At 41.1% G+C, this 16,862-nt stretch overlaps 1 protein-coding gene across 1 annotated transcript in view; it reads right to left on the reverse strand.

The window, feature by feature from the left end:
• Positions 1 to 278: 278 nt before the first annotated feature.
• Positions 279 to 16,862, reverse strand: part of LOC136131896 (acidic proline-rich protein PRP25-like) — a 33,056-nt gene continuing 16,472 nt past the window's right edge. The window contains exon 2 of the mRNA XM_065888652.1: positions 279 to 526. Within this exon, the coding sequence (XP_065744724.1) occupies positions 279 to 526 (248 nt within the window). The remainder of the gene's footprint in view (positions 527 to 16,862) is intronic.

Genomic DNA, 16,862 nt, shown 5'->3' on the forward strand with positions numbered 1-16,862 from the left:
AACTTCATGATAAGGAGCACAAAAGAAGCATTTCCCACATGCTGTTATAAAATTTAAGTTGTCTTTTGTATTTGAAGCTGTCATTATTGGTGAGAAGACAGACTGTTCCAGGATGTAGCTGAATGCCTTACCATTACCCCAAGACACAATCAGATGGTAAATGGCTCAATAAGTGAAATATCAGTGGAGATACTTCCTGAGGGACTATGAGAAATCCCCATGAGGGTGCTTCAGGGGGAGAGCCAGCTCCAGGGGGTGCTTCAGGGGGAGAGCCAGCTTCAGCGGGTGCTTCGGGGGAGAGCCAGCTCCAGGGGGTGCTTCAGGGGGAGAGCCAGCTCCAGGGGTGCTTCAGGGGGAGAGCCAGCTCCAGGGGGTGCTTCAGGGGGAGAGCCAGCTTCAGGGGGTGCTTCAGGGGGAGAGCCAGCTCCAGGGGGTGCTTCAGGGGGAGAGCCAGCTCCAGGGGGTGCTTCAGGGGGAGAGCCAGCTCCAGGGGGTGCTTTAGGGGGAGAGCCAGCTTCAGGGGGTGCTTCAGGGGGAGAGCCAGCTCCAGGGGGTGCTTCAGGGGGTGAGCCAGCTCAGCCTATGGTGCTTTTCTTCGGTGACTGGCCATGCTGCACAGCAGTCTAAAATAACTTGTTTTTAGAGCTGGTATGTCAGTCTTTTTAAGGGCAGTATCAACCCAAATGTTCCCAAAGACTGAGGGTTCTGGGATCTCCAGAATGTTCTCTGATTCATCTGTGTTTAAAAAAAAATTTCTTTTTTAATTCAGCTGTGTTTGTAATGAATAATCACACAGAAACAACACTCTACCATCCCAGGATGGATTAAGAAGTATAAATAATAATAATAAATGGTTACCAAATTACCAATATACATTTTGTTTACTGAGTGACTCATTTCAATCTCAAGATTGTTAACATTGTCTTATGAGCTATAGATTTCTTATAGAAAGTATCATTTTGTAATTATAAGGCTGAACGTATGAGTAGCTGTCAGTCAAGGAAACAAGTTGCTTGATACTTGGCCAAGAGCTGCATGGTTTTAATGGCCACCTACATGAAACACTGAGAGAAAATGAATATTTAAAACATTTCTGATGAGTGAACAGAAATATCTGCTCTTTATGTGTGAGCAATGCCATGACTTTATTTCTTAGGGTCTGCACTCTTAGGCTCTCTAGTTGCGTCTACTTTCCTGGTCACTGCCTTGCAGGTGGTTGGGGGAATAATTTAAGAGGAGAAGGGGATCATGGGAAGAGATGGAACAGCTGCTTCTCATAGCTCACTTCATCTCTTTAGCAGCAATGTGGTACAAAGGCACGCATGTAGACTTCGAGTTTGCACAAGCCTTGTCTCCAGCTGTTTCCCTGACAATCACTGGCCGTATGACCTTGGAAATGTTATTTAATATCCTGAGCCACAGTTTTATCTTCTGTAAAATGGGGGGGGGGGTACTACTACTGCTCCTAACAGCTGCCTTAAGGCATAGCTGTGAGAATTAAATGAACTAACGTATGTCAAGCACCTAGCACGACTTCTAGTTTATGGCAAGCCCTCAATAAATGCTAGTTTTACTTTACCACTGTCCTGTATATTTTCCTTGATCCTGCTTTTTCCTTTTGACTTCCTGAACTGGGAGAAAATTGTAAGCATGACTAGGTTAGTGCAGAATTGTAGTATTTTAATCCCTCATCGACCCCATTGAAAGGCTCCTGAGGTTAAATTGCTAAAACTGATGAATATACGTCAGTCCCTATCTTACTTGATCTTCGTAGCATTTCACTCTGAGAATAAAAAAGTCCCCCTCACCGAGGAAAAGTCTGATCCTTCTATAGCCATGGCCATAACCACCAGAAAAGGTTTTAAACTTTTAAATTAATCAGTGACAGTTCTATGACTATGTTAGCAAGTAAACCCCAGAACTGGTTTTAAACGTCTCTAATAGGTCAGTGACAACTCAGTTCATTGAATTTGCCTTTGAAAGCCAACCAGTCAGGGACAGACTGACATTTAGAAGGTCAGACAGTGGGAAGTGGACTGGTTCCAGGGAACACTCTTCAAAGGCTGAGAAGTCAACCCCCTCTTACCTCCGTGACCAACTCAAACCCAAACAAACTCATCCTCACAAAAATCTATATAAGGTTAGCAGTTTGCTTTCCTGAATATGACCGAGCTTGACCAGAATAGCTCTCCTTTGCTCAAGAAAGCAATACATTCAGCTTTGATTTTTGTTTCAGATTTTCTCTGCTAGCTTTATCTTTTGATAATTTTACACAGACAGCTAAGGCTCAGCCAGGATTCAGACATTCTAGCAGCTTAGACCCGGTGCTTCTACTCAGACTTTGCTTTTGCTCATTCTTCCCCTCTGCCCTTCTTCAATCCTGGTGTTCCCTAGGGTTTTATTCTTGGCCCCTCCAGTTTTGCACAGTCTCTGGGTGATCTCCCCACTCTAGTGGTTTTAGCTGTGACCTTAGTGAATCCCAAATCTATATCACTAGATAGAAATGTTTTTACTTACAAGTTCATCTGTCCACGGGATATTTCCACATGATGAGGTACCTCGGATTGGATGCTTCTCAAACAAAATTCATCTTCACAGTCAATCTGCCACTTCTGTATCCTGTGGCCCAGCCACATAAGCCAAGACCTAAATCGCCTGTCCTACGCTCCTAACTACAGTGAAGTTAAAGAAATTTTACTTTCTGAGTATCTATGTGCCTGCCCTCTCTTTTCAGGTCCCATTCTCATCTTTTGCTTGTATTATAAGAATAACGCCCTAAATGGTCTCTTTGACTTCAGTGTTGCTGCGTTTCAAATCCTCACTCAGGTCAGGGTGCTCTGTGTCACACCGTACCAATTGTGAATGCTTTGCTCAGCTGCAAATAAGAGAAAACACAAGTAGTGGTGATTTAAATAATCCAACGTAAGTTTTCTGCAACCTGAGGGTTTGTCTCGAGGTACCAGTTCAGAGCTGACTGAGTGGTTCCATGATAGCATCAAGGACCCTGGTTTTTTTTACTTCTGCTTTGCTGTTATTCACTGTTGGGTTTTTGTCCTCATGCTTGATGCCTCATGATTGCAAGATGGTAGCTACAACGCTATGCAGTAGGTCTGACTTCAAAGCCTTTATGTTTCAGAGCCTTGTGAACGTCTATTCTTTTTTTCTAGGAAGACAACATTTTCACAGAATGTCCCTGATGGGTTTACTCTCACAGTTCGTGGGTTAGAACTGGGTCCTGTAGCCCTCTTAGCTATAACGTGGGTTAGCAAGTAAATGTTTCATGTTATTCCCCCAACCTCCACCATGGGAGGTGGGCAAGGAGAAAAGAGGGGAATAGATGCATTGGCTAACTAGCAGTGCCTACCCCAAACTCATCAACTAATCTCCTGCCTAAAACTTCTCAAATAGAATCCCTGTTGCCCATAGAACAATGCCCAAGTTTCTTAGGATGGCGTATAGATCCCTTCCTCAACTGGCCCCTCTAACGTTGTGTTTCCTGATATTTTTCTTTCACCCACCCTCCACTTTTGTGGAGCCGGGGAAGGGAGGAGAATCTGAGAGATTAACTATATTATTTCAAGTGAGAAAGCATTTAGCTAAAGGAACTGTTTAAATTATTACACTGAATAGAGTTTAAATTAATACTTCTTTATATTATCCTGTGCGTAGACACGTATACAAAGATTAATACCGTTGTATACGGAAAAAGAAGTTACATTTTCTTTGCACATCTGAGTGTGGTGTGGTAAATTTGCTACCTATTAGAGATGACACTGGAAGAGACTGGGGACGTTTGGATAATTTGGGAAATTGCCTAATATAACAGCTGATATCTTTGCAGTTTAAGATCTCAGGGAACAAAGTTTAAGAATTTCCTCAAAGACAAAGAATTATGTTTTTAACAGATATATTGTTTTAAAATTTTTATTTACTGTGGTAAGAGTACTTAGCATGAGATCTACCCTCTTAATAAAATTCTACGTGTACAATACATTATTGTCGACCGTAGGTACATTGCTGTACAGCAGGTCTCTAGAGACTATTCATTCATCCTCTTAACTGAACCTTTGTGCCCGTTGATTAGTAACTCCCCACTTCCCCCTCCCCCAGCCACTTTAACAGCTTTATTAATTACAAGTTTTACCCCTAGACAAATAGACCCATTCATAGTGGCCTCAACACCAGAAATGTTTTGTCTCATAGTTCTGGAGGCTGGAAGTCTGAGGACAAAGTATCAGTAGCGTGGGATTCTTCTGAGACCTCCCTCCTTGGTTTGTAGATGGCCATCTTCCTGTGTCTCCAGGTTAGTCTTCTCACTCTGCGTGTCTGTGTCCTAATCTCTTCTTCTTATGAAGACATCAGTTATATTGGATTAGGGCCCATCCTAATGACCACATTTTTATCTCTAGATACAGTCACATTCAGAGATACTGAGGTTTACAACTTCAACCTGTGAATTCTGGGGTGATATGGTTCAGCCCATAACAAAAACAACTCAAACCTAGACAGCCTTTCCAACTCAGATTTTGTGAACTTTTCCTTCCTAACTGCTTTTGCCACACTGACAGAGTGTATGATAACCCTGGGAGACTAATGAGAACATTAGCCGGAAGTGATTAGCAGGGCTAAGGTCCATACCATTCTCATCACCTAGAGGAATGAAACACAAATGGTTAATTGTTATTATAAATTTTTCGAAAGGGGCTGTAATGAGCAAGGGGATGGTTTTAGTCATTGCTTTCTGCTTCGTGAGCATCTCATCCGGTTTATGACATTAATACCGTCATTGACTTGGGCCTCATCTATTACGGTAAATCCCTGCAAGAGTGCAAAGGCCAACATTCCATATGTCTCAGAATAAAAGACAGAGGTATGTCAATGATGGAGACTTTTTCTTCTCCAGGAACTACCTCTGATGAATAGGACTGCATCAACATGCTGTGCTTTTTGGGAATGGCTAATGAGGAATTGTGATGCAATGTCTGGGTCTGCTTTCACAGTATGAGCGAGATGCTTTGGTTGAAAACAGCAGACAATGTATAAGAGGGAAAATGGATCAGCTTCTTGTTTTCTCCTGGATTACTTTTTTATTCAAACCCCACCAAACACTGAGGATATTTTAGATCCTGAAACCAGCATGTTTAATAGCAATAAAAAGGGTAATAAAAAATTGAACCAATAATTGTTTATTTAGTGTCTATGTGTATGTGCCAAATACCATGCTGAGAATGTAAAGGATACAGGGAAATTTAAGTCTCTGGTTCCCTATTATTCCTCAGATTCAGTATTTACATTCCAGTTGGAGAAACAAGATGCATATGAGGAAATTTAAATACAGTAACAGCCTGAAGCACAGCAGATAAGATAATAAATAATTATTGCTGAATGAGTGGAATAAACACTAAAGCAAAGAAATTTTGTGGAAGAAGAGGTCCTTTCCAGCCGTGTGGGTAAAAGAAGGCTTAACCAGGGAGAAGAAATTCGAGCTGAAAGGAAAACAAGAAATGTCTGGAAGAAAAAAAAATAGATTTTTGAAGGCGATTATTAGGAAAAAAATTGAGTCTTGTGCCAAGTTCTAGTAGAACTGAAGTACAAGTACATACATTAGGCTACATTAGATTTTATCCTGGCATGGAAAGGTCACTGAAGTTTTGGAACAAGGACACAAGGTGATGAGATTGCCATTTTAGGAATAGTTCAGACACTGTTATATCATGCTTATGTGTGGAGTGACTAAGAATCTGAAATATGCAAGGTGGTATAGAAAAAGGAGGGTAAAATGGAGAGGAACCAAAAATAAAGGCTGGGATGAACTTGGTGAACACTACGGTGATGTGAGGGAGAGGAAAGAGCAGAAGGTGATGCCTGGGGTGTTAAGCCTGGGTGAGCCTGGGGACCTGGAGGAGAGTGATGACATTAGTGATGAGTGATGACATTAGTGACTTGGGGAGTAAGGAGAGAACACTATTTCTCTCAGAGAGGATGAAGAGCTTCCTAGAGGCGGCTGGCTGGAAGTTCAAGAGGGAGTATGCTGTGGGTAGTTGAAGATGTAGCTTTGAGAGGCAGGAGAGCAGCTAAGGCTAGAAGGACACAGTGAAGGGTCATCTTTATAGAAGAAGAAAGCAAAACAGGGAATTTAACAGAAACAGGCTAGAAAAAGTAAAATTTGAAAATAGAAACAAATAACACTTTAGTTATTAGCAGCTGGAATTTTCCCTTTTCGTCCATCTGAGTGTGTAAGTAAAAGTATATATATATATCTCCACTTTAAAGCAAATAAAGGCAATCTGGACTCTGATATATGCGACATTTAGAGGAAATTATGTATGCTGATTTGTATCTGTGAATGAGCACAAAAATGGTGATAATTTTTATGACTCAAGTAATCATGTTTTGGGAGGGTGAAAGGAGTATGATAAACAGATACGAGATGCCTCTGTGAATCAGATAAGACAGACGTGATACTGCTATCACCATTGTCAGTGTGATGGCCATTACTACAGTGGGTCAGGTACTCAATCACACATAACATTTTTAGGTCCCATTAAAAAAATAACTTATCAAAAAGTCAAGCCCGTGTTCATAAACCTAAGACATTATGTTCTGACTTTTAGTACATTTAGAGAATTTGATGATGTGGAGTTAAACACAAGCCACTTTAACAAGTGCTTCCTGAACATATGCATGACACTGATGGGGTCATGGAAGTCTACAAAGATAAATTAGACACTGCCTCCCTCTGGGTGTAAGGAAACAGTACACATTCATTAAGTACTTGCTTAACATGAGCCAGGCGCTCTGCTCAGCCCATGCTAGCCTTCACCGTATGCGTTATCTTATAATCCAGTGGAAGACGAGACACATATCCAATGACCTAAAATCAGCTAAGCCTCGACAAGTAAAATGATAGAGGTTGGCATATGAAACAAGGAGAATAATTGCAGCTGGGAATATCCAGGAAAACTCTTTGTACAAGGTAATAGCTCAGTTGGACTTTGACACATGAGCAGGAAATGAATATTTTTTAATAGGACCATCCAAGTGACATGAAGGCAAAATCAGTTGCTAGAATGAGTTTTCAGCCTCTTAATATCAGACATAGGCAAAATCACTGAAAAGTTATTTTATTTAGTCCCTCAGTTCTAAGTAAATGGCCAAATACACTGACATCTTAGATGAAATGCTCTGAAAAATTTTGTGTGCAGATATGAAATAAAATTGGATTTTTCAGTATTGAAAGTATTTAGAAGAGATTCTTTGATCTGTGGTTGGCTGTTTGTGGTTGGTAAATGTGATGATTAAGTCAGTGGTTGACAGGGGTTAGTGGGGAGGGAGGATGAATAGGCAGAGCACAGAGGATTTTTTAGGGCATTAAAACTATACTGTATTAATACAACATTGTAAAGCAATTGCACTCCAATAAAGATGTAAACAAAAAAAAACTATACTGTATGATACTGTAATGGTGGATCCATGTCATTATACATTTGTCCAAACCCACAGAATGTACAATACCAAGAGTGAAACCTAAAGTAAACTATGGAATTTGAATGATTATAAGTCAATGTAGGTTCATCAGTTGTAGCAAATGTACCACTCTAGTGGAGGATGTTGATAAACGGGGACAGAAGGTATATGGGAAATCTCTGTACCTTCTGCTCACTTTTGCTGTGAATCTAAAACTGTTCTAACAAAGAAAGTCTATTAAAACAACATAAAACAAAACAAAAAACTAGGAGAAGTTCCGGGGAAGTCAAAGTGCCGAGAGCCAGTTGCAATGCAGCGTGGCTGTGATTTGTGAGCTCGGCAGTGGCATGGTCACAGAGCAGCAGGTAAATGCACAAATGTGACTCTAGCATTCACACTTTCCTATTTTTGTTTTCTATTTTTCAGTTGGCTCTTCCTTCCACATTCTCCTGAATAGGGTTTAAAATAGGAACAATTTGTCTCCACACCATACAAATACAGTTGGGGATAAAACACTTAAGTGAGGAAACAAGGAGAATAATTTAGATAAACATTTTTAAGACCAGATTTTTTTTTTTTCAAATGCTAAGGTAACATTTATTTAGCAAGACCAGCACATTCTGTAGGGATACAGGGCAGAGGAATTTAGACAAACGTTGCAAATACTAAAATGCATCATACAAGACTGTCAGGGAACATTGATGGAAGCCCCATGAAAGCATTGAACAATACAGAGTAGTAGTTGTGTGATCCTCCTAAGCTCATTTAGAAATCAGTCTTTGCTGATAAATAGAAACACACTCTCCAGTATTTCTAGCCCAATTTCATTTCAGAGGAGAAGGAATCTGCTTGTCACTTTGCAGCCCTCACTTGGAGGCACAAATGAGAGTGTCCACATCAGGAACCCTGTTCCATGGTCATTGTAATCGTTGTGTCATTGCTCATATCAAATGGCGTAGGTGAATAGCCACTGTATCTTTTTAAAGTACTTTGATGATGTGAAGTACCACTTATTAAACATTAAAAGTGCAGGATACAAAACTGTATATAGTATATGATATCTATTTTGTAATATGTTTGTGGGCTGAGTTTTTCTAGGCTTCATTAGTCTAGCCTATGTGTGCAAATGAAGTCTCATGAATGCCTGTGTCATAAATTTTGCTGTCCATTGCCTCAATTTGTATAATTCAGCCTCACTGGCTGTGCCTAGGAGTTCCTGAAGCTGTCTCCTATGAACTTACAAAGAGCTCTATTAGTTTTGTTTACTTTAGGTTGCCTTGTTGGTATTGAGCAGCTGTAGAGTTCAGGGTACCCAGCTTAGATTCAGGCTGGGATTATACACATACAAATCCAGATGCACACAGAAAAATGAGATGAAAATATACTGTTTTCTCCATGTCATGAGATTATGGATGGATTTTTTTGTACGTTTTTTGTATTTTCCTAATTATTTTCAATAAACCTGTTGTGTTTTTAAAGAAGAAAACTAGATAAAGTAAGAGGAGAAAGGGAGAGGAGGAGGAAGGGTGTGGTGGAGAGAGAGAGAGGGAGAGGGAGAGGGAGGTTGAGAAGAAAATGCAGAAAGTAAACCTCACCTTTTGGATCAAGGAAATGATTTTATGAATTATGTTGAAAATGCAACAAAGTCACAGACTCTTTCCACATTGGAGGTTACCAGTTGTAGAACTATACACTGAACTGCTTGCAAGCTCAGTGATTGTGTGGGCTGCTTGGAAACTCAGTGACTTGCTGAGAAGCTGGAGAACTAACAGTTTTTGCCTACCACTCTGCAACTCTGAGGGAAAAGCAAGTCCTTTTGCTCCTGTGGGTCTATCTTTCCTGTCCGTAAAACAGGAGACTTGAGCCAGGTCTAATAGATTTCTTGCATCTCCATCATGTGGGAACATAATTCTGTGAGCAGCCACATTCACTGAAGCCCCGTAGAGATGGTGTGTGGATTGAGGGTGTCTGAGAATCCTACCTGGACTAGGTAGAATGGGAGTCTGGTTTGAGCAAACACAGGTGACAGTGGATGTGAAACGAATGGTGTGGGTTTCCCGGAAAATGGCTGGAGATTTGTGGGACTAATAGGAGCAAGTGAAGCTTAGCAGTGTGTGTAGGAAAAGATGTGGGTGAGCAGACTCCTGGAGCAGTGGGAGACTGGAGTGCCTGCGTGCTTCTGGCCAGTCTCCTATCTTTCCTGTTCAGCTCAGGAAAGATCTGGAAAAATGAGTATAGGTGGAGGATCCCCAGGCTGCCTCTTGCAAAGGAACATTATTATATATTAGCATTTCCTAATTCTAATGATCCCAGTAATCTTTATTTTTCTAAGAAGCCTGACAACTCACTAAATAAATAAATAAGGATTTGAAGTCCACTATCTCTTGTAGTATTAAATACTGCCCTTCTAAACTTGAGTTTAGGTGCCAATGTGACCTACAGAAGGATCGTTCTGTTATGTGGCTCGACATACCTAGACAGTCAGCTCCTGAAGTATTGATGTCTCAGTATTTTTCCATTTCTGAGTCTACAAACTTTATTTCTGTTGTGGGTTGGTGTTTTTTTCCCATGAGAGTAATTATGCACAGTCTTTAACTCTAGTTTTTAAAAAATTGAATGGATAAAAGTAAATATTTCATTTGAAATATTAGACAATTTTTCGAAAGCTGATCCCATTCTTCTCTGAAAATTCAATTTCCTTAAGAAATGTGCATCTTGCATAGCTTAATATTGGCTGCAGCAACTCTTAATGCTGCTGGAATTTGAGGACATTTTGCAGCTCTATAAACAGGATGAGTGTCTGTGCGTGTCTTCCTTTCCATGTGCTCTCCCATCATCATCTAGCTCAGCTCTCTCCAACTCAGGGGACAGCTTACAACAAAAAGCAAGAGGTTGAACAGAAAGACCCTGAGGAGTTAATTTCAACATTAAGAGGCATGTAAATAAAATAGTGCTCTATTATTTTCAGTTTATTTACATACAGTATTTCATTTAAGTAGTTTATATGTGCTGTAATGGATTGGAAAATTTTGCTGATTTGTGTTTAGCAGTTTTATTTGAGCCACCCTCTTTATGTCCCGCATACCCCTCCATTTCCACAATCACCATTCAGTGTTATTCCTTCATTTAGTAAATAGATATTTAACGATACAACATGATAGTGTACTAGGTGCTGGAGATACAATAGTGAAAAGACAGATACAGACTCTGTGGGGCTTATAATCAAGTGCACAAGGTAAACTTTCAACAAGTTCTTCCATACATGGTTGGAGAGTGTTATCTAAGAGAAAATAAAGAGGATTTGGGGAGCATAAAACAATGAGTCAGGGATAGTGTAACAGTCAGAGTCCCAACAGAATTCTACTCAAACGATAAGGCAATTTACAGAGGTGTCAACAGGCTTATGTGACCAGTGGATGTTGAGTGATTTAGAGACTAGTATCATGGGGGAGCCTTTATATATTTCACCTGGTGAGAACTAGCATTGAGAAGAGGGCATGGCCACTCCTAGAATCCCAGAGTCAAGGCAGGGGAGGAGCAAGGGCTTCTCTTGTTACAGAACCAAACTTGAGTCCACTCACCCAACACGCAGCAAAACCAAATTACTGACACTGGGCTGTGGTGAAGGAAAGTACGGTGTTTACTGCAAGGCACCCGACATGGGACCAAACAAGGAGAATTGGCAGCTCACGCTCGAAAGACCTAACTCCCTGATGGAGTTCAGGGAAGGGTTTTTTAAAAAATTGAAGTGTAGTTGATTTACAGTATTGTGTTAGTTTCAGGTGTACAGCGAAGTGATTCAGTTATACATACATACATATCTATTTTTTTCAGATTCTTTTCCCTTATGGGTTATTGAACATAGTTCAGTATGTTCAAAATATTGAACATAGTTCCTGTGCTATACAGTAGGTCCTTGTTAGATGTCTGTTTTATATATAGTAATGTGTACCTGTTAATCCCAAACTCCTCAGGAAGGGTTTTTAAAGGCAAGATGAGGAAGAGGGTCCCAACGTGCCCAGTTTGTGGACATGCTTCTGATTGGTTGGTAGTGAGGTAACTGGGTGGTATTTTGGGAGTCAACATCATCAACCTTCTGGTTGCAACCTGTCTGGGGTCTACGTGCTGGTGGTCAGCAGTTAACAACTTCTACTTGGTGGGGGTCTTAGTATCTGCAAAACAACTCAAGGATATGGCTCAGGATGTTATCTATAGCCCTTGAGGAGGAACTAAAGGTGTTTTGTCTTGCTTGACTATTTTCCTTTGTTTCTGCATTTTCTCACTTTTCTGATTAAATTTGCTCTTTGTAATTCAGAGAAGACCTAGGGAGCTAAAGCTTTTCTACAAACAAGAGGTTGGGCACACTGGGGTCTGTCTTCAGGAAGGTCCCACAGGGTCCTGCTCAGTTTCACTCTCTTCCCCTGAGGTCTCTCTCTTCTTGCCCTCGGCTTTCCTACAAGTGCTTCCATTGCCATCCCAGCCAGAACCATAGGGCAAGGGAGCCCCAGTGAGGCAGGTGGTATGTCTGAACCTTCTGGTACACAAAGCAGGGTAGGAAAAAAGAGAAAGGACTGAGGATGAAGGAGAAGAAATGAGGAATCACCATTACAAAGAGCCTCCTTAAGAAACAGATGGTTTCAGTTGAAATCTGAAGGACAAATAGGAATTGGCTAAGCTAGGAATGGGGAAACAGGAGGTCACAAACCTGGGAAATGGCATGTTTGAATGTCCTGATGTGAGAAAGCAAGATATACCCAAGGAACTGAAAACACAGCATAAGGCTGGCATAAAGAGAACCAGGAAAACTGTAGCATGAAATGAAATATATTAATGATTCAGGATTTTATCTTGAGAGTAATGGGAAACCACAGAAGCCTTTGAGTAGAAAATACCCTGAATCAATTTCACACTTTAAACGATTATTCTGACCCCTATGTGGAGAATAGTTTGGAGCAACCAAAAACAGATGCAGGGAGGTCAGCTAGGAAAGTGTGAGAAATGGTGGTGATTAAGGAATAAAAAGAAGTGTACATATTTAAGAGTTATTAAGTGGGTAGATCATCAGGACTTGGGGATTAAGTGGGAATGGATGGTGTGTGATGAGGAGTGTCAAAGATGACTCCCAGGTGTTTGGTTGAGAAGTTGTAAAAACACCGAGAATCAGCTTTGGGAATTGGACATGAGTTTGTGTCACTCATGGGTGGAGATATCCAGTAGAGAATTGGATATGTGACTCAGGACCTTGGAGAGTGCCATCTGTGCTAGAGATTCTCGTTTGGGAGTCATTGGCACATTAATGAAAATCACAGGAGCATGAATGAGATTATCCAGGGACAGAATGTCAACTTAAGGCATAAAACATAGAGCCCTAAGGAATGGAAAGTTTTAAAGATTCTGTTGAGAAGGAGTGAGTTAAAGAGATTGAGAAGCAGCAAAGAAGAAACAAAACCAAGAGCAGCTAAGGGAGCAGAGTGCTTGGAAGGAAGGCAGCCATCAGCTGTGTTGCATTCAGGTTCTGATTATCCTGTGATGAACAACTGCAATGAATTCTTCCTGATCTTCTCATTTCTGGAGTCCTCTTTTTTGGTCTTGACAGACATAGAGATGCAGGAATCATTTTTTGCACATTTTGTTTTTGTTCTATACTTTCCCTTCTCAGGAACTTTTAGGAACTTCAAAACACAAAAAGAAATTCTTACTTCAAGATCTTAAAGATTTCTACTAATTAATTTTCTTCACTTTGGCTGCCTTAGAATGAGTATAATAATAAGAATAATAGAATAAATACAATAAGAACAGAATAAAATAGGTATAGAGTAGTATTTTTATTACATATATATTATTATCTTTACTACAGGAATAAATGAGGGTGAGCAGCATACAACTAACTAAAACCCAGATGTGAAATCCAGCAGCACTCTCTGGTTTTATAAAAAGATACTTAAGGGCTTCCCTTGTGGCGCAGTGGTTGGGAGTCCGCCTGCCGATGCAGGGGACGCGGGTTCGTGCCCCGGTCCGGGAGGATCCCACATGCCGTGGAGCGGCGGGGCCCGTGAGCCATGGCCGCTGAGCCTGCGCGTCCGGAGCCTGTGTTCCGCAACGGGAGAGGCCACGGCAGTGAGAGGCCCGCGTACCGCAAAAAAAAAAAAAAAAAAAGATACTTTCATCTTCTGAATGAGAGGGTGAAGAAAGCTGAGGACCAACACTGGAACTTAATAGTCAGAGTAGGTGAACTTCAAAAATGCCTTGATTGAGGACTTCCCTGGTGGTGCAGTGGTTAAAACTCTGCGCTCCCAGTGCAGGGGGCCTGAGTTCGATCCCTGGTCAGGGAACTAGAACCCACATGCATGCCGCAACTAAGAGTTCACATGCCACAACTAAGGAGCCAGCAAGCCACAACTAAGACCCAGTGCAACCAAATAAATAAATATTAAAAAAAACCCCAAAAGACTCCTTGTTTCCACTGCAGGGTGTGCGGGTTCAATCCCTGGTTGGGGAACTAAGACCCTGTATGCCGTGCAGCCAAAAAAAAAAAAAAAAGAAAAAAAGAAAATTTGTTGAACTGAATACAAATGAAAATACAACATAACCTAAAAAAATTATGTAAAAAAAATGCCTTGACTGGAATGCTTCATAAGTGGTGTCGTATCCCTGTCAGGACATTGCATCTTGAGACTCTGATGTCCATCTGTCCTTATGTTGATGTTAATTTTTGAATCCAGTCAACAGGTTCAATTCTCCACCATATAATTACTATCTTTTTTCCTTGTAATTAATAAGCAGTTCAGGGGAAATGCTGTAAGACAACTCAAATTTAATAAAAATTTCCCCCTAGATTTAGCATCATTGACGGTACTCATCTGGACCAGCCTTTAATATGATGGTTGCAAAATAGTTATTTGCCCGCTCTAGCTCTTCTACATTTTTCTGTCCGCACTTGGCATTTTTACTGTAAGCAAGATCCTGCCATTCTCCCCCATTTATTGATTTATCCTTGATTGATTTATTAGATAAATGAATCACGGATTCCAGTTTTTTTCAATGGTTTATAATTCATTACTGTCCTTAATGATTTTAGTGCCCAAATGATCACAGATATGACCAGTGTGAGCCAGAGGGTTTGCTTCATGTGTCTTGTGACATACCCTATCACTTGCTGAGTACTTCCTTACTTTTTGGCATAAGATTTTCCAGTTTCTTCTTGCACATTTCCAGTTTCTACTTAAAATTCCCAAGTTCTGGAATCAGCCATGTCTCTGAGGAGTCCTGGTGTTTTCTAGTGAGGAATGGTATTAGAGATCAATGCCTAGGTACTTGGTGTGTTCATTGCTACTGGGATGTCTTTGCTTCTAGTCCCTAGTGGGAGATCTAGGAAACATATGCTTGTGTATACACATATAAACACACATACTTAAATACACACACACACACACACATAAATATACATGTATACATATACAGGCATATACACATACATATTTTAGAAATTATAAGTCACATCAGTACCGCCAATTCTAAGTTCTCCACACAAAGTTCTTTTTTACTTTTCCCCATTCCGTATTTGCATACTCCTTCTTCCACAATGAAAATCCAGGTTCTCAAAAACATCAATATATTTACTCATTTGTTCATTCCTGCAATGCATCTAAAATAGTTTCAGAATTGCTTTGTTCAAACCATTACAAAAAAACCTACAAAAATAGTTCAGGATTTGTTTTGGGTTATTTGTCTTTGGGTGCCTTTTTGGCACTCTTATCACTCCTAGGGCTGAGGGTATGTGGTTAAATACTGTGATCATACATTGCTCGGATTAGCATTTTCTCTCCCACCCTCTTAGGTGTGGTTATGTTATTTATTTGAAATACTGATGATTTCTTTCAGTTTGCTTTCAGCTTTAGGTTTTTTTCCCTTTCTCCTTCTTGTTGTCTAACTTTATTTTTAAATAAAAAGAACATTAACGGACTTCCCTGATAGCGCAGTTGTTAAGAATCTACCTGCCAACACAGGGGGCATGGGTTCGATCCCTGGTCCGGGAAGATCCCACATGCCGCAAAACAGCTAAGCCCCTGCGCCACAACTACTGAAGCCCACGCACCCTAGGGCCTGTGCACCACAACTACTGAGCCCGCGTGCTGCAACTACTGAAGCCTGTGCGCCTAGAGCCCATGCTCCGCAACAAGAGAAGCCACTGCAGTGAGCAGCCTGCACACTGCAATGAAGAGTAGCCCTTGCTTGTCACAACTGGAGAAAGCCTGCGCACAGCAACGAAGACCCAATGCAGCCAAAAATAAATAAAATTAAAAAAAAGAACATTAACATATTCCCCAAAGTCAGAACTATACAAGGTATTCTCAGAGAAGTGTCTCTCCCTCTGGTATTCCTTCCACTTCCTTCTTTTCTGCCTTAATATGTAACCAAGTTCATTGTTGTAGTAGATTGAATAATGGCCTCCCAAAAGATATCCATGTCCCCATCCTTGGAAACTATGAATGTTACCTTCTATGACAAAAAAAGGATCTTCTCAGATGTAATTAAATGAAGGATCTGCAGATGAGGAGATTATTCTGCATTATCTGGGTAAGCCCTAAATTCAATCACAGATTTTTTATAAGAGAGGCAGGAGATTTCACGAATGTACAGAATAGGAGTAGGCAATGTGACCACAAATGCGGTGATTGGAGCGATGCAGCCACCAGAAGCTGGAAGAGGCAAGGAAGAGATTCTCCCCTAGAACCTCGGAAGGGAGGGTTGTCCCTCCTGGAACATTGACTTTGGCTTAGTGAAACTGATTTTGGATTCTGGCCTCGAGAACTCTAAGAGAATAAATGTATATTGTTTTAAGCCACCAAGTTTGTGGCACTTCGCTACAGCAGCCATAGGAAACCAGTATAATTGTCTTCTGGCTTCTCTGCATTGAGACTCTAAGTACTGTCCTAACTTCCTTCCTGCACCACCCCCCTTCAGCTCACTTCCCCGAGTATCCACTGAACTTCCATTGTGTGTGAGAGGTTAGGCACATAAACATACATACAGCGTGGGTACTTCCACTGTGTGTACAGAGTATGGGGTTTTACCGAGGGGGACATCAATGCTGCTTGGGGCTGAGAAGCTTTGGGAGCGGGAACTCAGGAAGAATGCCCAGGGGAGCTGGTTTTACTGTCAAGCACCATTCCCGCCTTCCTTCTGTACTTCCTCTCTACAGGCTCAGCCCAGGTTTCTGTCCTTGACCTGCCCTTGCTCCAGGGACCCATCCTGCTTTCCCTCCTACCACCACACCTGGAATTTGATTCATGCTTTCCCCTAGGCTGTCCACGCATAGTCTGGCTCCTTGGGAGCCTCTTGCTGACCTGCCTCAGTGGTCATCCCCCTCCTTTCTGTTTGACTGGTTTCTGCTT

The sequence above is a fragment of the Phocoena phocoena genome, chromosome 12 (assembly GCF_963924675.1).
Source record: "Phocoena phocoena chromosome 12, mPhoPho1.1, whole genome shotgun sequence".
Lineage (NCBI taxonomy): Eukaryota > Metazoa > Chordata > Mammalia > Artiodactyla > Phocoenidae > Phocoena > Phocoena phocoena.